We start from the raw sequence: 27,324 nt of genomic DNA, 5'->3' as shown, positions 1-27,324 counted from the left end.
ATACTCTATGAATTTAAAGATGTTTACAGAGGTCTTCATTTTGTACCCAAAACTGGTCAGAGTCTTTAAATCAATCATGTACTAAGCAAACCATTTGAATTCCTCTGAAAGATGAAGTCTTGCACGGGGCGCCTTTGGGGATATTAAGCTTGGTGATGGCAGAGACCATAGCTGTCTGGTTCCTTGTTGTAATTTTCCGGTTCCTGATGGGAACTCCATAGATATTTGTGTATCCTCGGGGACTTTATGTGTACCTAGGAAGATTGTAGATGGAAGGTGAAATAGCAGTATATGAACCAGTCCCCGAGGGAGAAGAAGTTGGTATTAGTTATTAAAGGCAGCACTTTATGAATTGCGGCATACGTTTATTACATTTGAAGAGAAGTATGACCTAGGAGAGGTTAAGAAGCTTCTTGGAGGATGCAGGTTTTATGTTAAATCTCCTTTCACAAGCAAATGTTTACTGACCACCAGTCTATACCAGGCCATATTCTAGGTCATGCGTATGGAAAGAGCTAAATAAGGCCCCTGCTCTAATGAATCCTGTCATCTTGGGGAAGAGATACTAAATAAGAAGGAAACAAATAAATATGTAGTTTCAGACAGCAGTGAATTCTACAAAGGAGCAATGAGTCCTATAAATAAAACCCAAGCCAAGATAAGTCTACACATTTGTTATTGCAGATGGTATTCCACATATGGGTTAGCAAGCAGTCAAGGGGGAAGAATTAAAAAAAAAAAAAAAACTCTTGGCATCAATTTAAGTCACTGTGTTTGATTTAACAAGCATAAGAGTGTTTGGATGTCACTTGCCCATTGTATTTAGATGTGCTATAAATTTGGAAGGTCAACTTCCTAATATAAGTGAAAATAAGATCAGGAACTTAGCATGGTCTCTCAAAGAGCAGTTTCTTATCATTTTATCTTAAACTTGGGTCATATTGATTGTGTGTTTGACTAAAAGAGGGCCTGAAAATATTAGGTGTCTACACACAGGAGAGTTTGGAAGGAGATTTATACAACTCTGTTATACACACAGTTTTTCAATATTTTATTTATTGCAAATCACCAGATTAAGCCAACCATTCATAAACAGTTATCTAGTTAAAAGGAGCTTCTGTTGCAAAGCAGAAACTTGTATTCAAGGTCTTAAAATGAATTTCTCTAGTTCTGCTCCCAAGAGGATGGAATAGACACACCTTTTCCTCTGCTCCCACTAAGCACATCTGGGTGTGTTCTGAAAGGTTAAGAGAAGATGGGAGACTGGCTGAGGTCCTTGGGACTTGAGAAACAAGTGAGCTCCGTGGGTTTTCTTTTTGCCTCAGATATCTCAGAGGCAAAGAGCTGAAGGAGTTATAAACTCTAAAAGTCGCAGATTTTGGAAGAAAAAGGAAAAGCCCCAACAAAAGCCTACTTCCTCTAGCCAATCAGGAAATGGGCAATCTAGCAGCACAGAAAACCTTTAGACCCTAAATTTGCTCGACAGCTAAACCCCAGAGGGAAGAAACCATGGTCCCAGCCTCACTGCTTAATCAAAAGGATTGACTCCTGCCCTTCTGGGCTGGTGAAAGAGAAGGCAGTGGGCAACCCGATCCCTGCTGCTAGTAAGGAACCTTTTTGTTCACACAGTGCCAGCAGAGACCACCCGGGAGTATGGATTTCCACCCTTCCCCACCCCCTGGCCAACTGAGACCAAATAGAAAACCTGGATTTCCACATTCACCTGACAGTAACTAGACTAGAAGTTTCCCCCTTCTGCGAGGGCAGCTTTCAAAAAACAACCCGAGGTTTGAATAGGATTCAGATTCACATAACGTAGTATAAAAATGTCTAGGTTTCAACTGAAAACCACTCACCCCACCAAGGAACGGGAAGATAACAAAGTGAACACAGATGACAGCACTGATCTGGCAGAGATGTTGAAATTTGCAAATACATATTTTTAAAAAATGTTTTTTTGAGCTGGGTGCGGTGGCGCACACCTGTAATCCCAGTAGCTCAGTAGGCTGAGGCAGGAGGCTCATGAGTTCAAAGCCAGACTCAGCAAAAGCGAGGTGCTAAGCAACTCAATGAGACCCCTGTCTCTAAATAAAATTCAAAATAGGACTGGGGATATGGCTCAGTAGTTGAGTGCCCCTGAATTTAATCCCAATACCCGCCCCAACAAAAAAAGTTTGTTTTTTGTTGTAGGTGGACATAATACCTTCATTTTATTTATCTGTGGTGCTGAGGATTGAACCCAGTGCCTCACACGTGCTAGGCAAGTGCTGTACTCCTGAGCCACAACCCCAGTTCACTTGGCAAATATTTTAAAGTACCTATGATAAAAATACATTTTTAGCAATGACGAATATAATTGCAGGAAAGGAAAAAATGGTGTCTTCAACAAAGAACTAGAAAATCTCAGCGAAGAAGTAAAAGATATAAAGAATAACTTTTTTTTTCCCTTGAAAAACGACAATAATTGATGTCTCAACTAAAACATTGTCTAAGAGCAAGTCAATCCTGAATCCCTCTTCCACCCCCTGCAGATGATCTGAACCACTCCCAGTTTTGGTTCTGATTTATCGCTTCATTCTGTTTTTGTGTTTTCATAGCTAAGGCCGAGGAACATTGAACTCAAGAAGTGATGTCATTGTTCCTGTCATTTCAATTAGAAATTTTGGACATAACTAAATTCTATTTTTATGCCAAGAGATTGTTTATATTGTTTGAAAATATTTAAATAATGTCAGCATTTTCCAGGTGTTCTTAATCCTTGTCTGCATTAAGAGATTGGGGACTTGGTTCATGAATACTTGTCCCTGTATTTTACCCTCAGTGGCCTCAGTGTCCATAGTAACTGACTCCCTTCTGATTCCCCCCCACAGAGCATCGAGATGCGGCTCAAGGTCACGCTACACGAAGACCTGGGCGCGGCCCTAATGGATGGCGTTGTCCTCTGCCACCTGGTCAATCACATTCGCCCACGGTCTGTTGCAAGCATCCATGTCCCCTCACCTGCAGTTGTAAGTACCACTGAATGACATAAGCAGACTCTTGAGACAGTATTTCTGGTTAAGGATGCCAGAGGGATCCCTGGGACCCCATTCAGATCCTTTCTGTTGGGCCCCAGACAACTAGAAGCCCAGAACAAAGGAATGGGTCTGAGTGAAGTGGCATTTCACTAGGAAGGGATGACATTGAAAACTAAACATGTAAATGGCAAGGAAAAACAAACTTTATTTCAGACATCGAGTTTAAAGAAATTACTGCTCATGGTGCTAACTTCAAGACTAGAAGAATGTAAAGATTCATTTCTCACACAGCCTTATTCCAACGGTGAGGGTCTTTTTAGAAAGCTCTTGCAGTTAGTGGCTTCCCTTCTAAATGAAATCTCTTCCCCCTTTTCATCATTGGGATTTTAGGGTTGTCCTAAAAAGATGTGCATTCTGTGGGAAATTATTAATGACCTGTTAATCCAGAGGTCCGTTAGCCAATCATGTATTCCACCCTTTCTCCATCTCTCTGTGCCAGAGACTTCCTGGAGAGAGCAGGGAAGATGAGGACCAGTGGGGCTCCATCAGTGCCCCCCAATTTCTCATCTCCCCTATGGGGGAAACAAAACCTGCACATGGGGTCCTTGTCCTCATGTGAGCCAGAGAGAGCTGCAGTCTGTTCTGTGGTTGCTGAGGTGTGAGGGAGGGCATCAGGGATAAGCTTGTCTTTGAAACTCACATAGAGCTTAGACAGAGAAGAAAGAAGAATTTCTCCTCGCAGCGCTGCATTACGGGAGGCAGCAGAGTTTAGAGCTAAGAATGTAAAGTTTGGATGAAAATTCTAGGTCTGTGTCTGACAGTCATAGGTAGGACTTTGGCAAGTTGTATATTCTGTCTTGAACTCGGTTTGCTCTTCTCTGTCATGGCATTGTCCTAGCGAGGGTGAGATGACTTACGACAGAGGGTACGCACACAAAGGTGAACCATTACTATCACTCATGATTATATAGAGAGCAGATGCTAAGAATCCTTAGCTCCTAATCTCAAGGTACAATGTATTCAGTGTATTGGGAGAAAGCTTATGAGAAGCCCTGTCCCCATCCCTGTGCCCAGGAAAGTTTCATGATGGCATTATTAATCCTACTTTGTTTTCTCTTGGCTGTAGGAAAAGTGAGCCGATGATCCCATTTCAACTGTCAATTTCTTTTCTATAATATTGAATGCATTTTTCCCTTCAAAAGTGTGACTTGTGGAGAGCCCAGTTTGGCTTTTCTTTCAAATCTGCCTCTAATAGCCTCAGTGGAGGATACAAATTCTACCCTCTGATCCAATAAGAGACATTCTGGTATCTTTTGCAGATGGGGTCCAAACAGCCATAAGTTGCCTGAGCCACGCACCATGTTCTCATTTTATTATGTTTCCCCAATTATGCAAAAGACACTGAGTCCTCAGCCTCCAACAGGAACAAACAGCTATCCTTTGATAAGGTGCCAGAGGACACTCTGAGTCACGAACCTATATACACTTTGTTTATTTATTCACTTTTCCAGACAAACAATACAGTGCTTTAGAAATCTTTTCAGTTTTGCCTTTTTATGATATTATATTTTTTAATTGAGAAAATAATGCCTGATTAGAAAAAATAAAGAAAAACAAAAGAGTGCACTAGGGATGTAGCTCAGCAGGAGAACATTTCCCTAGCATTTATAAAGCCCTGGGTTCAATTCCCAGCACAGCAAAATAAGTAAATAAATAAATATTAAAAAAAGAAAAACAGATCATCCTTTTCCTAGTGCTCAAAGATAGTCATGATTAACCTTCTTCTTTACTACTCACATTTTCTGTATGTTTATGCTTGATTATGATCTTCTCTCTGATGTATACTCTTTAGGATTTATAAAATTTATTATTAAAACCTAAATATTCCCCCATTGTCATTAAAACTCTTCCTAAATATCTGTTTTAAGGCATGTAATAGATTTTAGCCTGTGCTGTTACATTACATTTTTTCTTTTAAGAGATACAGTTGGTTTCTGCATGTCCATTCACCCAAACTGCAATGAGTTTCTTTTTTTTTTTTTTTTCAATTGTGCAAAATATTAAACTGCTGAAGTGAGCTGTTTCTGATAGGCCCAGCCACCAGGCACCTCTGGCCTGGAGTCTGCTTGCTATCTAGTCTGTGCCTTTGCTCTCTGTTCCAGTCTATGGGCAGGCAGTTCTCTGCCTGGAAGGCTGCTGCCTACCTCATCTGCTTGGCCTTCAGCAACCCCAGCTCCCAGTTCTCTGCTACTTCAGTGTTTACAAGATGTAAACCATTCTTGACTCCTTGCTACCGGGTCTCCTTGTCGTTTGTATTTTTTCCCTTATAGTAACTCCTTCCCCACTAAGAACTGTCCTATTTTATATTATAGTTTCCTTTAGCTTGTTAATGTTTCCAGCTACACTTGAGCTAAGTGACCACATGGTTTGCATCTTTTGGTCGCACAGTTGTTCTTTATATCAAGTGTAGCATCTAACACTTAGGAAACAATAAGTATGGTTGTGTTGTACCATTAGCATGTCCCAAGATGTTCTGGGGCGAGGGCAAAACCACCCGGGCAGCTGCTTGTCACAGCTTATGCAGCCCAGCTGAGGGGCATGACTCCCTTTCTAGCCAATATGAAGGATTTGTTTAGCCTTCCAGAAGGGAAGGGGGCAACATGCTTGCTTTCTTCTTTGTAGGTAGAGGAGAATGAGGGATACCCTTTCATTTTCTTTTATTTAATAAATGCTGCACAGGTTTAGACTTCAATGATGATTGGCTTGAGTCCCTGTAAGATGTACTTCACTCTCATTATTAACAGGATAAGGGTAGTCTTTGTAAATCATGGCTTCTATACGGGACTGTTGGGATCAGTCATGCTTCTTGCTTCTCTCTTAAGGAAACTAATAGGGGAATATTAAAATTTATCAGGAAAGAGTTTAAAATTTTCCATGCAAAAATTAGAGCATATGAATCAAGTGAACCTATTATCCATCCCACACTTTCAAAGTCATCTGTAACAGAAGTCAACTCAGTGGTGAGATGCTTTGGGTTAAATCCTAAACACCCACTGTTTTTGGTGCTGATTACCTCATTACATCTTTCTGATTAAATCTGTCACTTTGCTGAGGCAATTACTTAGCCTAATGAATTAAACCTTTCCTATAGAAATGTTTGTTGATGCAGAAAGGTGATGTGTAAGGTATATAGTTGAGTGAAATAAAGCAGGTTACACAGCAATATGTTCCCATAAAAAGTGTGTGTAGGAGTGTGTGTGTGGTGTGTGCATGCACATACACATGTATGTATGTATATGTATGCAGAAAACTTTGCATGCATCTTGGTATATATACATCTTATATATCCATATCCATACTTATATGAGTATACATCTGTAAGCATACACACACACAATGTCTTCAAGAATACAGCCCAAACTATTAACAAATTTTATCTTTAGAAGGATGTTTCTCAGTAATGTTTTTATTTTAATAATATGGTATTTCTGTGCATTTGTACTTATAGCCCAAACTTAGCATGGCCAAATGCAGAAGAAATGTGGAAAACTTTTTGGAAGCATGCCGAAAACTGGGAGTACCAGAGGTAACATCAAACTTTGTTCAAATAACCATGTCTTAGTAAAAATTTTATTTCATGTATGTGTTAGAACCATTTAGTGTATGTAAAGCTTTGCACATTCTTTTTTAGTCTCAACCTTTCTCAAGGAATAATCTTGGGGTTTGTTATATAAAATTTTAATTTAAATTGTTCTATTTCTTGGGGGACATGAGCAGTGATATTAATATGGCTTTATAGAGTATGTTCAATGCTGAGGGAAAAGGGATAATAATTTCTTTAAGGTTTTGAAATAAATGTGAAATTCCAAGCTGGAAAAAAATTAATCAGCTAGATAAATGAGAATCAGTAGATTCTCTAGCCTGAGAACAGAAGTTGCTGAGGCTATAAATGAGCAAGTTCCATAGAACTTTGAAGCTGATGGTTTCCTTATTCAGAGCTCTAAAGAAGAGACCTATAGTAGCCCTAGTAACTGTTGGTTTTCATTCCCTGTAGTTGCATTTTGAGTATGTGAATCAAATACTGAACACTGAAAATATGATAATCATTGTTATTATTAAGGATAATAATAACAATGCTTGGGTGTTGCTTTATGATTTATGAACTGTTTGCATTTACCTTTCCTCCTGTGGTCTGCTCTAGGACCAGTTGGTAGTTCTCTGTAGCCATCACTGTAATAAATGGAAATGGATAGCAATTTTATTTCCTATGATTTCTTCTGTTTTTCCTAAAATTCCAGCATAGAGCAACTTAAAAATCTTGTCATGAGATACTGTTTTTGAACATGTGAAAGAATTAATATTCAGTAGTTCTACTCAGCGGTAGGAGTTTTTGGAATTGACCAAAGTGATCCTACCCTTCTGGCCTCTTTTCTTCCCCTTGTTGTGTCTTTTTTTTAATATCCCCTTCTTGTTTTAATTTAGTAGATTAAGAGATGGTGTGGGGTTGGCAAGAGGCTTCTAATCTTTCTTGAGGAAAAGGAGAGCATTATGAAAGCATAATCCTTAACTGGGAGCTGTATCAATTAAGAGACTTATAAATTCATTTTATAAAAGAATATAACTTTTATCTAATAGACCAGATGTCTTTGTGATCAGTTCTGCTTTCCACTTCCAATAGTGTGAGTCTGTGTCTGTGTTGTATATGTGCATTTTAATACTACATATACATCTTTGACTTTGACTATTTGTGAAAATTCTTGCATACGTTTACTAATAATTTAATTTTTTCTTGGCCTGGTAAGATTTCCTTGCTTGAATCAAAACTCCCATGCCAAGTTCCAGATGACAGATTATTCGTGTCTGGACTAGAAAGCACTGAGGAGTTATGGCCTTAGCCCCCTGGGATGATTTAAAACTCATCAGTGCAGGTTTTTGTTTTTGGCTTGCAGTGATACAAAATGAAATGGGGATGTCCTTACCCATTTCTCTAGAGTAAGCTGGTGATTACAATTTCCTTTTCAAGTAGGAAAAAGTAAATAAAATTGCCATAAAAATGCAGAGCAAGATTTATTACAGTTTCTGATTTATGCCCCTAGCATAGTGCTCCTAACACTAATAGGTAACACATAATTCCAAAGCAGGTTAAGATAGAGGAATGGAATGACCTTTTTTGCTGATGTTCCAATTAACTATGCTTAGTAAGAAGTATATCCCTTGGAATTTTAAAAAAATTATTCTTAAGGTTTCAGGTGTTTTTCAAGTCTACTGTGTGAGTATATATGTGTGTGTTGTTTGTTTGTGTGTGTGTGTGTGTATACACACATTTATTTCCATCCTAATGGATGATGCAACAGCATTTTACAGTGCCTTAGAGTTCTTTTAAGGTCATTGCTACTAGAAAAAGCTAGTGGCCAATTAAAATTCTTTAGTAAGAATGTTAAAACAAGAAAGAATTATTCTAGTGGAAAACCAGAAATTCCCAAATGGAAGACAATTGGAAAGTCTTGTTCTATACTCAAAACAGCATGTTTTCATCTCACAGAATGCATAAGGACATGTTTCCATTTAGGGCTATTGCAGTAAATTGTGGGGTCCAATGGCTCCCTCCCTCTCAGACACATATGTTCCTTTTACTTCTTAAAGAGTGTCAATGTTTGAATGTACATGTGGCTCCCTACAACTGATGGTTTACACTAAAAAAGTGTTATCATAAGAACACTTGCAGAAACATTCCATCTATAATTAGGCATTTTGAAAGATTGGTACGGAAAAGTCACAGAGGACCTGCATTATTACTTTTTTGCCTTCAATCAAACTTAATTCCTAGGTAAAAAATTTATATATATTCATTAATTTTCAGTTTTTAACACAGTTAATTCTCTCTACTCTGCAAACTTTACTTTCTTTATCCATAGCTTATACATACACTCATACCCCAGAGATCTTGAGTTCTGCATTTTATAAGCTAACTACCTAGTTGACAATGGTAAGTCATAAAGACTGAGACTTCACAGCTGTACTCTAAGTCTATTTTTAATAGAACCACCATTTAAAACTACAAACTGAAGTTAGGGTGAGTAGCTCATATGGTCTATCAGGAGCACATGAGTGGAAAACAGTAGCTGAGCAGATTTAGTTAAACAATTACATATGAAGTCATTTGTTCCTATCATTATAGTTCATTGTATTTTTTTTTTTTTTAGAAGTCCCTACGAGCACAATCCCAGCTTTTCACCCCGGGGTTCATGAAATAGCCATATATGATGTAGCAGCTTGTGGTTTGTTGAGCACCCAGGAAGTGTATTTATGCAGGATGATCTGGATAGTACCTAAATTTACTGGATAAATAGTAGAGGGCAGTGTTCAAGACTGTCCTTAGGTGGAATTTTAAACCCAGTTTTTATAGTAGAGTGTCTGAACTGATTTTCAGTAAACATGGCTTCTTTCATTGGCTCCATGCAGACTTGTAGGCAGTGTTAGCAGCATCTGTATCCTTTGTGGTACTGAGGCCAGATGGTCAGATCATGCAGCTGTCCTTGACCTCTGCGCTAGCATCAACTTGGTCTGGAGGACAGGACTTAGTTGGGCTTCTGAATCCTTCAGGAGAAAGTTATGTATCACCTGTGAATCTGAGTCTAGTTAGGCCTTGGGCTCATGGGGCCATTTATGAATCTGCTGAGTTTCTTTTTCCATTTCTGAGTCAGTTTGGTTGTAGCTGGCTTCTGACCTTTGTGTCAGATTCATGGTTTCCAAATGGATCCAAACTCAGGGTTGTTTTAGAGCTCTCATTAATGTTCTCTCTGGGAGAAAGAAATCTCTTTAATTTATGAAGCCTTAAAATTATTAAAGAATAGATGTTTGGTTCACCAGGGAAATTGATCTACTCAATTTTAAATAAGTGTCCTTGATCTCAGAACTCTGTAAGGAGTAAGGTCCTTAGTTGAACAGACTTACCCTTCATCTTTAGATGAGGGGACTTGAAGTAGAAATGTACTTGGTTTCTAACTGCCTGGCCCTTCATCTCTGTTGTATCTCCAGAGAGAAAGCACACAGGGACTCATCTGAGGTGGGTGGCAGACATCTCGATAGCCACTGGCCCCTTCCTGCCTGTGTGGGCAGCCCAGGGTCCTTTTAGGTCTATAGGAGGATGTTTTCATCCCATGTCCACAAGCACAGGTCATTGGTGTCCCTCAGCTTCTGCACCAGCCAAATGGAGTTAAAACTAAAAGCTTAACATAGTTCAGAGGCTAACAATGATGGTTTCAGTGTAAGTGGAATTATAGCTGAGTTTTTCTTCTTTTTACTTTTGTTGTGCTTTATAGTGAGATTTTAGATCTGAAAGTAATAGTGGTAGCTTTTCTGTTACACACCTATTGTGAGGGTTAGGTCACTTACATTATGTAACTGGTCACATTTTTTTGTGATTCAAAGACGGTATATGAATTGAAGCCATTATTTTTTTGTTTATTTGCTTTCATCTCAAGGAGAAATACGTTTCGTTTCATTCTTGAGCCTTGTATCTCTCCTTCCCTTCCCCTAAATCAATGACTTTTGTATCATTTTAAATCATAACCCACACAGTTTTGGGGGAGGGAGAGTGGGATTCTTATTGTAATATCTATTTCAGTGTTGCATTTATATTGGTTAATTCTGAGGTTGAATAACCAGAGATATAGACTGACAGGTTTATTATTACACTAGTGTGTAAATTCATTTTTTAAAAGATCCCATCTATAGCTTGTAAAATCAGTGCTTCATTTTTAGGTAGTCTGTGCTGCTGTTTACATAAGCATCCTTTCCCTGGGAGATATGCCTGCTGGTCACCTCTGGCTAATGGTTTGATGGTCTTTCATATGTGCATGGTTGAGAATAAATCATTTTAGAAATAGCACCTTTGAAAAGTTTTTAATTATGTTTTGAGATAAACTAGTTACTAATTAATAATTAGTGTTACCTCTAAGTTCATAAAATTGGCAGTTACTGGAAATCCTCTATATTCTTTTCCTTCCTGGCCACATTACACATGTCTGTGAATTTGGACTTTTTTGGAATGACCGTCAACATTCCTGTGCCACGATATTTTAGATTAAAAATACTTTTATAAACATAGTGAGTTTTAGAAATATATTTAAATTAAATATATTCCAAAGTGTTAAATAAAACTTCTGTTTGCATATAGTTAGCTTTTAGAATTTAGACTATGTGACACCCAGAACATCTATGAAAATTAAACCCTTTGACAGATCTGTCTACATTTCTGTTTCTGTCCATAGCATGTAGGGAATCTGAGCCGATCTCAGTCATGTCCTTGTGTTCACTGTAACCAGATCATTTAACCTCTGCTGATTGTGATTGTTGCTTACTGGAATTGAAATGTACATCCCCACACTTGCCTCTAGGGGTGCTTGAGAGAATTGACTGTGTTTTTCAAACACTTCAAACATTACAGATATTCTGTAAACACATGGTGAGGTTTTACCTCTTTAAATTTCCTTGGGTTTTAGTTTTTTCCTATTTCACTTTTCAGAAATATCATCCCTAAGACCTGCTCATTGGGGCTAAATTTTGGCAAGCACAACAATCAGAACATTCTAAGTTCCCTTGGAAATGTCAGCCCTGATTGGCTTCCTGGGCTCCTGGCAGGGGCTAGAGCTGGCTGCTGTTGGCTCTGAGATGTGGGTGGAACCTGATGGTTCTCAGGTGGCCACAGCAGCCACAATCTACATGGTGCTTGTGACGGTTCAGATTTTCCCTACCAGATGGGCTTAGACCCTTTTGTTTTTCTTTGGATGTCGTGGTTTAATTTAAACCACCCAGAGGCTTTGGATCTAGGCCTCACCCACTTGAATGAAGCCCAGCCTCTGTGACATAATGATACTGCTACCTGGATGAGAGGAGTGTTGTGTGCTTCCTTCCTTTGTATGGACTGCACTTCTGAATGGGCACCTGGGAACTGCACAGGTGTCGGACACCCGTTCTTTGATGGTGGCTGTTGAGATGCCGACCAGACGTGCGTGCCCCATAGAGTTCTGGGAAATGGACTGAAGTACTTGCTGGAGATAGAAGGCTTTGCTGTTAACACGGAAACACCAACTTTTGTGGGAAAAAAAAAATCACATGTCTGCTTTGCTGGGATCTCCCTGGTCAAGCACAGCATTGCAATGCAAAATTCTCACTGCAGTAGATAATTTCTCTTTAGACGTTTCCCCATCTGTTAATCCTCGACCAGAATCTGCCCAGCACCAGTGTAGTCTGGCGTATTGTAGCTGTTCTAGTTCTTGAGAAAACTCTTAATGGTAGAAGCCTGGTTCCTCCAGATCCTCTGAGGAAATATGCATGATCTGAATAGCTAGAATATGAATTTCTAATCTTAAAAATCCTTTAAGAGTATATTTGTCTTTGTAAATTAAATAAAACTGAACATTTTTTTTCAACCCACCTGATATTATTTCTGTTTATGTGAGGACAAGCTAACTTCAGAAGATGCAAGCAAGACAAAACCTTTAACTTAGACTCAGTTTTCAGCTGCTCTGTGATTTATATCCTCTTAGCAAGGAAGCTAAAATAAAAGAGCAATGTTAATGTGAAGTATGTAAAAAAATATATAAATATACTATATATTTTTTCAATGCTTTGCCTAATGTGAAAGTAAAATTGCCTTTAGGAGATATAGCACACGTATTTTCAATCCTTGTTTAATTTGCAACAAAACCACAAATTGTCTTTCTCGCTGTTATCAATTAAGTTCTGTAGCTTAAAATTCATGTGTAGGAATTCAGCATATCAGAAAATTCTGCTTCCTGACAGCATTAGGCCACCAGGGGGTCAACTCAGAAGACTGAGTGTCTCATTTTTGCACTGAGTTGGTGCAGTGGGTATCTGCTTCCTGTCACAGTTGGTTGACTGTTGAGTAGGTGAAATATGGAGGCCTCTCCTCCCACCATACCTGAGTAGTGATGAAGGAATTTAGTAATGACCCTACCTGGGGTTGTACTGTCATTCTAACTGCGCATCCCAGAAGCTTCCTTTAGATTTTTGTTTAATGTGTTATTTGCAAAAATGTGCAATTTAATGCACCTTTTGTCACATGTAGGACACATTTTGAACTATTTCTCCAGACTTTATGAGTAGTCCTAAAACAAAATTAAAGGGGTGTGTTAACTTTCAGAGAGAAACAGTTCCCATAGACTAGCATAAAGATGCATTTGAGGATGAAAGAGAACTTTAAAGTTCATATTATTTACTTTTTAGTAAGGCTAAGTCCTTAATGTCCCAAGCTCTTATTTTTAGGCCATTGGTGAGCACATGTATCCCACTTGAATCTTAAAACTGTTTGAAGCCAGAATGGTGAATAAATGAGATTGTAGGTGAAGGATTCTTTGTCCTGTTTTCATAAGGCATGTTGGGTATTCTACTTTCCTTTTATAATGGATTAAAAATCTTAGATGGTAGAAAAGGTTTGACCTGCTTGAAATAAGGATTTACTCCTGCCATTTGCTAGTAACCAAAAATGTGTGCTTCTTTCCAGCTGTTCTTCTGTGTATTTTTAATTGTATGCACTGTCTCTTTCTGTTCTACTGGCTGCCCTCGGAATAGGCTGACCTCTGCTCTCCGTATGACATCCTGCAGTTGGATTTTCGTCACATTCGAAAGACTGTTGACACTCTGCTGGCACTCGGGGAGAAACCCCCACAACCAACCTCTGCCCTCCGCTCCAGGGACCTTATAGGCTTCTGTCTTGTCCATGTTCTCTTTATAGTGCTGGTCTATATCACTTACTGCTGGAATGCTCTATCCGCGTAACGTCTGCATGTGCCTCCAAATGCTCTGCTCTGGCCCCTGATCCATTCCAGGCTCCTTCCTCCATTTGAGCCTTTGTCTTGCAAACTTCCATCCTTGCCCTCTCTTCAGTAATCTCTGAACATTTGCAAATCAGTTTTTTTCCAGAAGCACAAACTCTGTAGAATACAGTTCCCACTCAGTAATGTCTCTCACTTACTGAAACCCAACAGGGACAGCAAAGCGTGTCCATACCTCATGTTCCCCCGTCCACATGATGACAGCGGCGGTGAGCTTCTGCTGTGCTGGGTAGCAGGGAGAGGGCTCCAGGACAGGAACAGATGGGGTTTGCTATATGGAATTATTGCCATTTAACTCCAATCCTAATTCAGGATTGGACAATTGAACTGTAGAGGGGTCACCTTGCAGAAGAGACAGAAAACCAACATTTTGGCCTAATTTGCTCTATAAAAATCTTTAATAATACCACTGTTGACCAAGCTGAAAACTACCATCTGGAGGATGACTGCTTTGAGGGCCATCCAGTTGGATTCCTTCCTGTTTCCTGCAAAGGGGGCTGTGAGGGACCCTGAGGAGGCCTGGTGCTAACTTGCACCCTGAGCAAACTCTCTGCCCAGGCAGCGGTGCTCTAAGGAAGTCTCTTCCTGTGATGGCGCCACCTGGAGGATTCGTTTACACACCAATTTTACTTATTCCTTGTTAGGTCTGCTCTCAAGTTCCAAGAAAAGCATTTTGCAGAGGGATTTCTATTTTTGCACAAAGTCATGGATCATTTTGCTTTTCTGCCACATCACATAATAATTTCAGGTCCAGAATGTGATGGATTTGACTGTATTCATTTTCAAATAAAACCATGAGTCATGGAACATTCTTGGTCCTGGGACTTGGGTTACTATGGCAGGAGACAATAATAAGATTGCTCTTACTTTAGAAGAATGTAGTTTCTCTAATTGCTTGAAATTTCCATTTAACCTCTAATTTCCTGTGGTTAGCAAGCACACTGTTTTATTTTTAAATTAACTTAAAGGACCACATATCAGCCATCTCTGCTTTTGAAGCAGTATGACGAGTTCATAATTAAAAAGACAAAAAAAACAAGTTGACTCAACAAGTTGACTCTTATCTAGGCCAAGATGTTCCTGGATTCTCGGATGTCTTTTTAGAAAATAAGAAGGCCCTGCTCCAAGGCCAAGCTGGTTTCTCTCTGTTTCATTTTACATCCTGTTTGCCAAATGCTATTTCTTGGATTGAAAAGGTGATAGATAAATGTCTCTGATGCTGACCGTCCCCAGACATGACTACTAAGAAGATGATCTTATTTTTCTGAACATTTTCATGAATCCAGGGAAGTTGAGATTATGAAAAAACCCACAGAGTTAAAAGAATATATTTATAAAGATTCCTTGCTGCTAAATCAGATCAGTTTATTTTAACAGGAAACATTCTTTACATGACAATATCTTGAGTTGCCTGAGATTTCCTCTCCTGACTTTGTGTTGATTGGTAAAATACAGGGTATGTGAAAGTTATCTAACCTCAGTTGTGTCTCTATAACTCTCAGATGTACTGACTTGCCTTTGGTGCTATCTTGTACTCTTCGATCTGTAACAATAAAATCCCTTTGTACAATGTCTGATGAGCACCCTGAGCCATAAATTGCTTAATAAACACATTTTGGATGATTATTCCAAGTTTTTATTGGCCAACTGATAAGTTTTTCACATGCACCCAGAGTAGGTCTCAGTGTTTTCATCTGGCTTCGCTGTGCAGTAAGGCTTGCTTCCCTTTAATGGTCGCCACTGTTGGGTATTTCCCCCCTTCTTTATGGGAGGAAAAGGGGAAAAGAGAAAACTTATAGGGTTGTTACCTGAAAACAAAATTACTATCAATAAAAACTAAGTAGAACTATTCTATGCAAGTAGATTTTTGTTTTCAGTGTTGAATTGACATAGTTCTCTAGCTATGTTTGTATTTCAGTCCTGACATCCAAAGGATTCTTTGGACATACCTCCATTTTTCATGTCATTACCTGTACCTGAACACAGTACACTTCTTGGGATTTGTTGGATGATGCTTTTCCATTAAGTAGTATGCTAGCTAAAAATTAATTCAGCCCTTTAAGCAAATTTTGAGTGAACTTATTTTCCCATTACCAAGCCATTGATTTCTATTTGGGATACCTGGGGATGTAGTGGGGATACCTGGCTGACCTCCCTAGTACCTGAGAGGGGGTCGGAGATTCAGCTGTGTGACTTCTTCTCTAAATCTCCATCTTCTCACAAGAAACACTGTTTTCAGTACTCCCTTCTAATACGTGATAAAGAGAGGCAGCTATTTATTCACACTTTCTTTTTGAAATGGCCATTTGTGTTCTCTGTCTCCAATTCCCCCTATCCAGTGTCAGGATTTTCAAAATCTGTGACAACTAACAATTTCTAATAGTTCCTTTTATTTTATTTTATTTCAAAAAAAATGTTTTTTAATTATTGATGGATCATTATTTTATTTATTCATTTATATATGGTGCTAAGAATCAAACTCAGTGCTTCACATGTGCTAGGCAAGTGCTCTACCACTGAGCCATAACCCCAGCCCAGTTCCTTTTATTTATGGACTTCTGATTCATATGCACTTATTTTCCCACTCAAGAAATGAAGGAACTCTGCTGAGCTCCTAAGACATTTGAGTAGGATTTTATTAGAGAAAATAGATATGTAGAGGCAATGGATCTCGCAAGACTAATTGTTTGTAAAAAATTAAATTAAATTCAGTGTGTGGTAGCTTGGATTATTCTAAAATTCACATCAATCCCCTAATAAGTCGTAAGGGTAAAGAATATTTCACCTAAGAGGAAAAATAGGGATGACATATTAAAATTTCTGGAGCCTGAGAGTGGTAAAGTGATTATGGATTTTGTAGATTTTATGGATTATGGATTATATATAAATATTTTGGGGATTTTTTTGTTTGTTTTGGATCTGGGATTGAACTCAGAACTTCACACATGCTAAGGACACACTCCACCACTAAGCTACATCCCCAGCCCCTGAAAAAATATTTTAAAATGATTTTATTTCAGTAAATTTGGTTTTTAAAATTAGGCTTCAGCTTTCAAAAGTCATTTTCAATAAACAACTTGATATACAGAATGTGTGCTTCGTTCTTCTCTAAGATCCTCAGGGTCCATCTAGTTTCTTGGCTTTCACAGTAGCGTTGTTCATTCTTGTGTTCATTCAGTCGTTCCTCAAATATTGAATGAGCACTCTTCGTGCAAGGCCTCATGGGAGACCCTGGGGTTAAAAAAAAAAAAAAAAGACCATGACCCATGGCCCTGTTCTCAAAAAGCTTACAGTCTATACCAGGGGGTCAGCAAGCATTTTTTCTGGAAAGAAACAGATAACACATGATTTTTCAGGGCATATGGTCTCCGCTGGGACCACTTAGGTAGCCTTTGTGGGATAAATGCAACCATAGATGATACAAAAAAGAATAGGTGTAGCTGTATGCCAGTAAGAGTTTATTGACAAAAGCAGACCAGACCGTGAGTTAGATTAGCCTTCAGGTCACAGTTTATGGACTCCAGAAAATAAAGAGGAATACAGGTGATAAAGGTACCAGATTCTGTAAAAGACATGCAGAACAGGACACCTGCCCCTGATGGGGCCTTAGGGACTATGCAGGCTCCTTGGGTCAGTGACACTTACACTAAGACTTAGAAGATGTGTAGGAATGGCCAAGTGAAGCAGGAAGAGGAGGGAAGACAGAAAAAGGGTAGGTGGGTGCGGGGAACCAGGTATTCTAGGAAGAGGAAGGGCTAGAGGGTAGCCTGCTCTGAAGGAGAGAATCAAGGAAGGAAGGTGTGACAGATTCTCTTGTCTGTAAGAGGTTGACATGTCATTTTACATTGGAAGAAACTGACCCTCAGTGATAGGATTGGATCTTGAAGCTTTCATACATAAGATAAGATACAGATAGTTTTAAGGCTCAAATAATTTGGTACCAGAACTTTACATTTAAGAAACATATTGAACCAAAGGAAACAGACTAGAATGAATGACATCATTTTAGGCTGTCCTGGAATTTTGTGCAGCTCTGTGGGAGCATAAGAACCTTCAGGGAGAGAAGAGTCAGCCGTGACAGCAAGTCAAACTGCACCTTCCAGCCTCCTCCCCAGCTTTCACTAGGGACAGAAGCCACAGGAGCTGAGTGGCAGAGCTAACTGACACCTTTCCCTAAGTTGAGGGTTCCCTGGTCCCCTTTGATGTAGTTGATGGGACTTGTCATCAAAGAACTTGGCTGAGGGACCTCCTCCTATATCATGACTGAAGACTGAACATCCTGAGTTGATTGAGAATTTATGGGAAACAGCATGATGTCGTGAGAAGAACCCTGGCTCTTAAGATCCAGGACTTCCCAGCTGTGTGACGAAAGCAAGGTTACCTTGAAGTCTCCTCCATTTCTCACCTGTAAAATGGAGATACTAATGCCTACCTAGCAGGATTTTCATGAAGAAATGACCAATGCAAATCTGTAGACTTGGTGCTAGGCATATGGAGGTACCCAAGAAGTCTTTACAGTTAGCATTTAGTCTTCATTGCTTGCCTACTTTTCCTAACCCTGTTTGCTGTGGCACCAAAGAGGAGTGGATGAGAGATGTGAGTGAACCTAATTGAGTCTAATAGTGGAGAAGTCACACAGAGCATTAGTTCTTCAGAGTCGGAAGTGTTATTTTTATGCAGGATATTACTTTATGACCCTATGCTGTGCCTTTAAACACACACACACAACACACAACCAAAGAAGTCCATGGGTATCTTAGGAACCTGCTGTCACATTCCCAACAAACCTCCAGGATCCCATAACACTGCAATTTCGGTTTATGTAAAGTCAGTGCACACGTGCAACTATTTCTGCCTAAGTCCATTATGTACAAGGATCTTCTGGAAGGGAAGACCACACCTTCCTGGACCTTCGAGGCCCTTCTCTTCTGTGTCATTTTTCATCTATTCCAATTCTATAGCAGTCTGTCTCTGTTCCAACCTTTGAGTGCACTTGGGGGAATGCAGTGGGGTAGATGCTCTGGCAGGACCGCTCCTCGTCTCCCAGCTCTGGCAGGGCTGCCCTGTTCATCCTTCACCCAGCACCAGGGTTGGAAATTCCATGAGTCTTCAGCCTGTTCCTATGATGTAATAACCAGAAATGCCTTCCTTAATTAAAAAAAAAAAGGGGAAGATTTCTGTTATCTTGTGCTAGTCTTTTTAGGTATTAGAGTGATCTGAGGTTATCTCTGGGCATCTTTAAGGAGGCTGAATGAAAACAGAAGGGCAGGAACAATGCAAGGGGTACCATAGTTCCAGACTTGCAATGATTCAGTTTACAATTTTTCAACCTTACATTGGTACAAAAGCAACACACATATAGCTGTTCTCTTTTTTCCCTTTCAGTAGAGTTTTCCATAAATTGCATGAGATATTCAACACTTTATTATACAATTAGCCTTCCCAGGCTTTTTGACACATGGAAGCTTTAAATTTTTAGATAATCAATATTTTCATCTTTTCCTTTGTGACTTTTATCTCACAGAAGTATTTCTTTATTTATTTTTTTTAAGAGAGAGTGAGTGAGGGAGAGAGAGAGAGAGAGAATTTTAATATTTATTTTTTGGTTTTCGGTGGACACAACATCTTCATTTGTATGTGGTGCTGAGGATCGAACCCGGGCCGCACGCATGCCAGGCGAGCGCGCTACCGTTTGAGCCACATCCCCAGCCCCAGAAGTATTTCTTTATTAGCTTAGAAAATCCTTCCCCATCCATTTGTCAGAGAAAATATTAAATGTTTATCTTTTGGGGGTATTTTTTTTTAAGTTTAACTTTTTCATTGATTTTGAATTGATTGTAGCATTTGGTATGAAGTGAAGACTTATTCCCACCCCACCACTACCCCAGTTCAGGCAGTTTCCCCCAAGCCCATGGCAGATGATGGCAGGAAAGGGTTGGCATTGATAGGTTGCTGCAGATGTCCCCTCACCATGCCACAAGGAGTTGTCATCATTCATCCCAACCTGGCTCATGACTCACAAAGCAGACACGACCACCACCCTTTTTTCTCATGGACATTTGGTCATGAAATTGGCAAGCAGCATAAACTCACATGTTCCCTAATATATACTGTCATGCTATTTTGATCCACCGGGAACTTTGTGAAATCATGGTTAAAATTGTGCTTTAAAGAACTGGCTGCTCTATGTGGACATGTGATCATTTCTGTTTTTCTTTTTGGGTGTGGGATACTGGGGCCTCATGCATGCTCAGCCCTCTCCACCAGGCTACACAGCCCCTCTTATTTTGAGATAGAATATTGCCCAGTTGGCCTGAAACTTGTGATCCTTTTGCCTCAGCCTCCTAAGTAGCTTGGATTACAGGTGTGTACCATCACATATGACCATTTATTTTTCTTTTCTTTCTTTGTGTGTGTGTGTGTGTGTGTGTGCTAGGAATTGAACCTAGGGACTCTTTGCCACTGAGCTACATCCCCAGACCCTTTTCATTTTATTTCAAAACAGTCTCATTAAGTTCCCAAGGCTGACCCTGGGAACTATGATCATCCTGCCTCAGCCTTCTAAGTAGCTGGGATTAGGCGTGCACCATGACACTCAGGTACATGTGGCCATTTCTTAAGGCCTGAGGTCCAAGTCTGGGGTGCTCTGCACTTACCACAAGTTAGGGAAGCTATAGGGACTGGGGATAAGAGATTTGAGAAACAGCGCAGGACCCACTCAACTGACAGTTGAGACCGTGGAACAAGTTATTGGAGATGTTATGGCATCTTTGAATGCCATAAGCATTTTGAAGACCTTTTTGAGTCTAACATGTCTGTATCTGTGATGATAATTTATGGAGAATCCAGCATTGAGACAGCAGCTGAAAGGCTTGTTTCCTCAAGAGAGAGTCCTGCAGAAGGATGTGGTCCTCTGCAGAACATGTGGCTTCATGTCAAGCACCAACTCTACTGGGCCCGATGCAGGTCCCAATTAGACTCGCCTTGACACAGTACATTCAGACTTCAAGAAAGGAACTCTTGGCTTTTGTGACACATGGATGAACCTAGGGTATTGTATATTAAACAAAATATACTAGACAGAGAAAGACAAATACGGCATGATCTCACATGATTAATCTAAAAACACTGATCTCACAGAAGTTGATTGTTGAACAGTGGTTACCAGCGGCTGGGGGACAGGCCCAGCATGGAGATGTTGGTAAAGGGTCACAAAATCTCAGGAAGAAGTTTGAGAGATTTATTGTGTAATATAGTGATTACAGTTAATAATATATACATCCCGGAAACCCTGGGCTTCATTGTAGGTTATTTGTGCAGTGCTTGCCTATCCCGGGTTTAATCCCCAGCAATACAAAAAAGTAAAAATAAAAATTGCTAAGAGTAGATTTTTGGTTTTCTTACTGAAAAAAGAAATGTGAGAGAATGGATTTTTAATTGGCTTGATTCATAACATGCTACAATGTATACTTGTGTCAAAATTTATGTTGTGCCGTAAATATATACAATTTTTGTTTGCCAATTGAAAAATAAAGAAAGAAGCCAAGTGCAGTGGTACATGCCTATAATCCCAGCAGCTTGGGAGGCTGAAGCAAGATGAACGCAAGTTCAAAGCCAGCCTCAGCAACTTAGTGAGGCGCTAAGCAACTCAGTGAGACCCTGTCTCTAAATAACATTTTTTAACAGGGTTAGGGATATAGTTCAGTGGTTTAGTACCACTGGGTTCAATTCTCGGTGCATAATAATAATAATAATAATAATAATAATAATCGGGGACCATTGTGGAGAACAGACCACAGGTGAATAAGAGAGAGTTTACTGGAGTCTTTTCTTGGCTGAGGAGACACACCCTGGGAGATTCCCTTATATGATGTCAGACTGGGACCAAAGGACAAACATGCAAAATTATTTCATCATGTTATAAACTGTTTTGTGGAGCATGACAAGTTCCATACTCAAGAAGCACCTCATGGAGTATTTTTATTGAGGAGTATGTCTTGGACAGTTTTATGAAAGAGCCTTAAAAGAGGCTACTGAGGACCGTGGTTAAAATTTCTAATGTGTATGTCATCTGAAATCATGAAGAAAGGATGCCAGTCCTCCAACATACATTCCAGAGATCACAGGACATAAAATGAATTAAGTCAGGGTTTCCGGTCAGTATAATAGTGTGTTGTCTTTATAAATGAGGACTTGAGTTCCTTTAAAATGTGTGAGAGGTGAGTGGCAATGTTGCTTTCTAAGAACACAAGCCATTATATTGTTGATGTGTGCTTTTCAAACAACTCAGTGTAGCTCAGCTATTTAATGTAAAAGTTTCTTAAATGTTTAGATCTGTGGCAGATTTCAAGGGTTTAGGAACTTTTCTGGAACAACTCTCACATGTGACAAATCATGATGTTCCCTACAAAGAAAAGGCTTTTGCATTGGGTTATCAGCCAGGGAAGGAGCCCAGACCAAGGTGATCCAACAGGCCTATGACAATTTAGCTTCCATGGGTGATGTCACAGGATTTTCCAGTTAGAGTCCAGTCAACTAAAATTTGTTCTTCTTCCTTTTAGGAGAAACTCTGTCTACCCCACCACATCCTTGAAGAGAAAGGCCTGGTCAAAGTGGGTGTCACCGTGCAAGCATTACTCGATGTCACCATCACGAAGGCTCTGTTCACATGAGACCAAGTCTTCTCCTCTGGGTCAGCTTGGACTGTTCTCCCATGGGGATCTTGGACTCTGCTCCTGGCACCTCTTCCACCCTCTCCCCCACTCGCCACCTGTCAGTTCCCCAACTCTAGTTGCATTGACAAGGTTTAGTCTCAGGGAGGACTTCCTACCTCTCAGAGCTGACCTCCACCATTAAGACTTGACAGGTGATCATCTGGAAACCAGTGAGGGAGCTGGTGGAGGACTAAGTAGCACATCATTGCCTTTCTCCACCTCCGTCACCTTCCACGCTCACCGACTGCCATTACCAGAACGCCAAGCACAGCTGTTTTGCAGCAAGACACATCTGTTTTATTAAAACCAAACTCGTTATGGATTTAGTGCGGGGCGGGGGGGGGGGGATACAATCAGGTTTTTCACCACCAAATTTTTCAAGAAGTTTCTTGAGACCATTGCCTTTTAAAAACTATTTTCGACATAACAAAATATTTATATAAATATTATTTATTAGTGAGTTGTTATTCATCCTTTGGATGCAAATTGTAAATTAGGAAACTATTTTATTACTGCTTTTTTGTGGTTAAACACTTTATTTTAATATTATAAATATTGAGTTATTTTCTATCCTCTTTGGTGTGCAGTAGATCTAGGTCTCAATCATGTTCTCTGGTGTATATGATTCAGAAAAAAATTATTAAGCAAAAAACAGGTGCTTCTGTAACAAAAAAAAAAAAACTTTCTGGGGAGGCATTAGTTACACTTTGGTTTGTGGAACATTGGTCTTATTTATATTTCTGCATTCCATTCAGTTTCCTACATTCCAGCAACCCTACTGTCCCCCAATATAATGAACTGACTGAAATCAAGAGAGCACCCCAAGGTTGTTTGTAAATAGCTGTGATGGATTTAAAAAAAAAAAGACATATTAAACTTGAAGATAAAATGTGAACAATTATTTTTTTGGATTCATACTTCTTTTGCTATGCACAAAACATTCACATTTTAACACAAAATCGTAAGTGTTAGCATCATGGGTCTTGAAGTATAGTTTTGCACTGTGATTTGTGTAATTAAGGAGAGTCTAGCACCAAAGGTAGATAATGAGGAAATGGTCTAGGAGAGTGGAGGTGATTAAAAAAGATGATTGTCTAACCAAAAAGTTTTAAGGGAAGCTTCAATGGAGTGATCAGAAATTACTTAGGGCACATAGGACCTGGGTCAGGAAATAAGCACTTCTTAAAATTGCTAGTTTTAAAAGAAATGATTCTGAGGTGTAGATGTGCTCAGTTTCTTATAACATAGTTGGTGTTTTTCACAGTAGTCTGGAAAGTTCTGCAAGATTTGTGGTCTCTGGTGCAAAACCTGAGAAGCCACGTGGGTCGTCAGCGAGTCTGTGGGCAGCTGCACCACAAAGACAGGCGAAGAGGTCAAGTAAGTGGAGTGTGTGAGTCTGTGTGGTCAGGGAGGACGCAAGTGTGAACAAAACAGGATGAAAGGAACCACCCAAGGAAAGGGACCATCTGTGTTAGTCTGAGATTCACAGAAGGCTTCACAGGTCACAACCACCTGTCATGCAGTGACACACATGTGCACTCCTGCTGCAGCGACAGTGACCCCAGTCACCAATCTTTCAAAGTTCTGTGAATGCTGACTGCACTTTCAATCTCTGTGGAAAGTCATTGGAAGTTTCTAGAGCAGCAGTAGCCATATTTGTAAACATAAAGGTGAATGCAAAAGAAAAGCCATCAAGAGGACAGTGTGCGTTGAACACACACCAACATCAACCAACACCAGGGCCGCCCTCAGTGGGGGAGGGCGGAGGTTTCTGAACAATGAAATTTAGATTGGCAGCTAGCAATTATTACCTATCAAATGTACTGTGCACTTTAACCTAACTTAAAATATATTTTAATATTTTCCTGTACTGCACAAATACCTGTTTTGTCAAATAGTGTAATGATGTAAAGATGAAAGGTATTTTGAACAAAGAGCGTATACAATTTAAGCAACAAAGGTTGATGATGTAAAAAGGAATTTTGACGGCTGCACCTTCACGGGCATTCAGAATGCAGGGTCCTGAAGTATTTTTGTACGTGTATATATGGCAACGTGAAGCTCTGTGTAATCATTGTTTTCAGAGATTTTTTTTCAAAATTAAAATATTTCTTTGGATATTAATTTTCAGTATTTTTTGAAGTTGGCTGTATAATAAGAATGGCTTCAGTGTTTTGTAAAATGGCTTTTTTTTCTTTTAGATCCAGTTCTTGTATAGCTAAGATGTCTACAAGATCCTTGTATACTGTTTATATGTGCAATAAAATGTGCATGACCAACTCACAGTACTGAAAGTAGACAGTGTATATAGTGCACATTCCCTCCTTTTATTATTTAACAGCCATTAAAACTTTGAATCTGTGTGAACCATTCTTCTGATTGACTTACCTGTCTGGTGCAAAGGTCGGCTGTTGTCACATACAAAAAAAAAAAATCATTGACAAAACAGATTGTAGCAATCATATATATTGTGAATTCGTATGTGTGTGCATATATGTCGACATATTGTATATATGTATATAAGCTCTGGGGAATCAGAAAATAGTTATATCAGTGCATAAAATATATACATAACTATCAGTGTAGTCCCCCAAAATATCAAAAATAAGACTTTGGTAGCTATTTATACATAGTTTATCAGAAAATATATAGTTATGACACATCGGAGTCCTGGATCGTGGCTCCTGAGGCATCTCTAAGCACACCCTGGTTCCTTAGCCTATGTAAAAACCACAGGATCAGGTTCTCCCATTTCCACTGCCTCCTGTGGAATTGGACCCCCAGAGTGAAGTGGCCACTTCTCTGCTAGATCTGGGCTAGTGTTGTTTTCCCTAAATGTCCAGTATAACTTTGGTCAAAGAACAGCTGCTGTGGGAATGTCAAGTGGAAACAGTAGCAGGTGGTTTCCATCTTCTCTTCCCATCCCATATATAACACGCAGGCTCCAGGACCATTAGCCTGAGTGAGGACAACACAGACCAGTGTCAGGGCCTCTTGTTTTAAGATCTGCATCTACTAAATTGAGAAAAATCTATTCCTGGGTCACGATGTTCTGATTTGAGATGCTGCTGCTTTGCCAAGCTCCACCATTTTAGTCATCCGTCTGCGCCTTACAGAAGTCTGGTGCTTCATGGACACACATGCTTCAGTAAACTGGAGAACTGAGAACTCTGTAAAGGCGAAGGGAGGGATGGTAGCAGGGTATGTGCCCTGCAGGGGGCCTGCCCGGGGCAAGTGAGCATCAGGACCAACAGTTGATCTCATTGTATTGGCAACAGCTGGGGAAGGCCCTGGCCAACAGCTGTAACTGGGAGCTGTTCTCGGGCAAGACTGATAGATCTGGCAGTAGTGACTCCTAATCTTCCATCTTCCACAGGAAGTCAGGGAGCAGACATCCATTCCAGGTAAGTCTGGGTCTTGGGGATGATATGAAGGAAAGAAATTAGAAACTGGCTCTTGTGGTGCATGGGGACCACAAGTGAAGCCACTCTAAGCCACTCTGTTCATCCACACACCAGTGTTTAGCAGGAGGTTACTGTGAATCAGGTGTTGCAACTGAACTGTGCCCCAGTAGAGCAAGGTTGCCCATCTGCTTTGTTCTCTGCAGATTCTCCAGTGTCTATAATAGTGCTTGCATAAAGTAGGTACTGAAGAAAAGCCAGTTAGAAGAACTAACAAAACCATATATGTTGGTTCAAAAACTTAACCATAACCAGGTGAGGAAGAGGTTTATAATGGATACCTCATGCCACATGCTTCTATGGTGAGGCTTTTGTGGTCCTTATAGTGATGCTGCAGTGCACCTGGCTATACTTTATTGGTTCAGGAGCAGCCACTTTACAATTTACCAACGAGTCTCTCCACAATGCTGTTGTTTGAATGTTTCCCCAGGGTTCATGTGTTGGAAACTTAACCCCAGTGCAAGAGTGTTGCAAGGTGTGACCTTTAAAATGTGATTATGCTGTTACTGCGGGGGTGTATTCATTACTGTAGGAATGGGTTTCTTAAAAAGGATGAGTTTAGCACCCTCTTTCTCTCTAGCACACTCTCTGGCCTGTACTCCCCCCATGGACGATGCTGCATGAAGGCCCTCACCAGATCCTCTCCCTCCATATGGGGTTTCCAGCTTCTGAAACTTGTGAGCCAAATAAATTTCTGTTCATTATAATTTACCCCATTTCAGGTATTCTGTATGTCAGCATGGAATGAACTAAGACACCCAGGATTTTCTTTCATTTCCTGATAATTGAAGATAGAAGACATAAAGCCTAGAAAAGACCTAGAGGAGAAAACTGATGGGCAAAGAGAAGCAGGGATAAGACACAGCAAAGAATTCCCTGGTGTTTGCACTCCTGGGTCCAATAAGAACAGAGCTCTGTATTTCTGAAGTTCAGGTACTCAAACTTCCTTCCCATGAGGACTTCTAAGGGGCTGTGACTTTTTGCTTAAAATCTATTTCAGTTGGGCCTTATCACTTCCAATGAGGAATGCAAACTAATACAGAGAAGCTGAGTCTCAGAGTGTTCAAGTCCTTCAGGGTCACAGAGCAAGGAGATTTTGTCTCAGCTATGTCAGATGTGTGTTCTCGATAGACAGAGGTCTTCTAGCAGGTCTGGCCTAACTGAAGTCTCCAGTGTTCAAAAAAATCAAAAGCACTGAACAATAAGCTATTTGGAGATACAAAGGAAAGCATATTTTGTGTGATAAAACCAGATATACTGAGCCTATCTGGGC

At 39.9% G+C, this 27,324-nt stretch overlaps 1 protein-coding gene across 3 annotated transcripts in view; it reads left to right on the top strand.

Moving 5' to 3' along the window:
- The window catches only part of Lrch1 (leucine rich repeats and calponin homology domain containing 1), a 186,984-nt gene extending 162,027 nt beyond the window's left edge, over nucleotides 1-24,957 (top strand). For 2 of the 3 annotated variants that reach the window (XM_046454073.2, XM_046454072.2), the window contains 3 exons: nucleotides 2,871-3,008; nucleotides 6,526-6,603; nucleotides 22,438-24,957. In XM_046454073.2, coding sequence (XP_046310029.1) covers nucleotides 2,871-3,008; nucleotides 6,526-6,603; nucleotides 22,438-22,548 — 327 coding nt within the window. In that variant the 3' untranslated portion in view covers nucleotides 22,549-24,957. Of the gene's footprint in view, nucleotides 1-2,870; nucleotides 3,009-6,525; nucleotides 6,604-13,613; nucleotides 15,503-22,437 lie in introns of those variants that run through there. The other variant, XM_058582577.1, reaches the window with a different exon arrangement.
- Nucleotides 24,958-27,324: the final 2,367 nt, after the last annotated feature.

The sequence above is a fragment of the Marmota monax genome, unplaced genomic scaffold (assembly GCF_021218885.2).
Source record: "Marmota monax isolate L192 unplaced genomic scaffold, Marmota_monax_Labrador192_F-V1.1 WCK01_AAM20220418_F8-fsc00011, whole genome shotgun sequence".
NCBI lineage: Eukaryota > Metazoa > Chordata > Mammalia > Rodentia > Sciuridae > Marmota > Marmota monax.
This window is presented reverse-complemented; position numbering and strand designations above follow the sequence as displayed.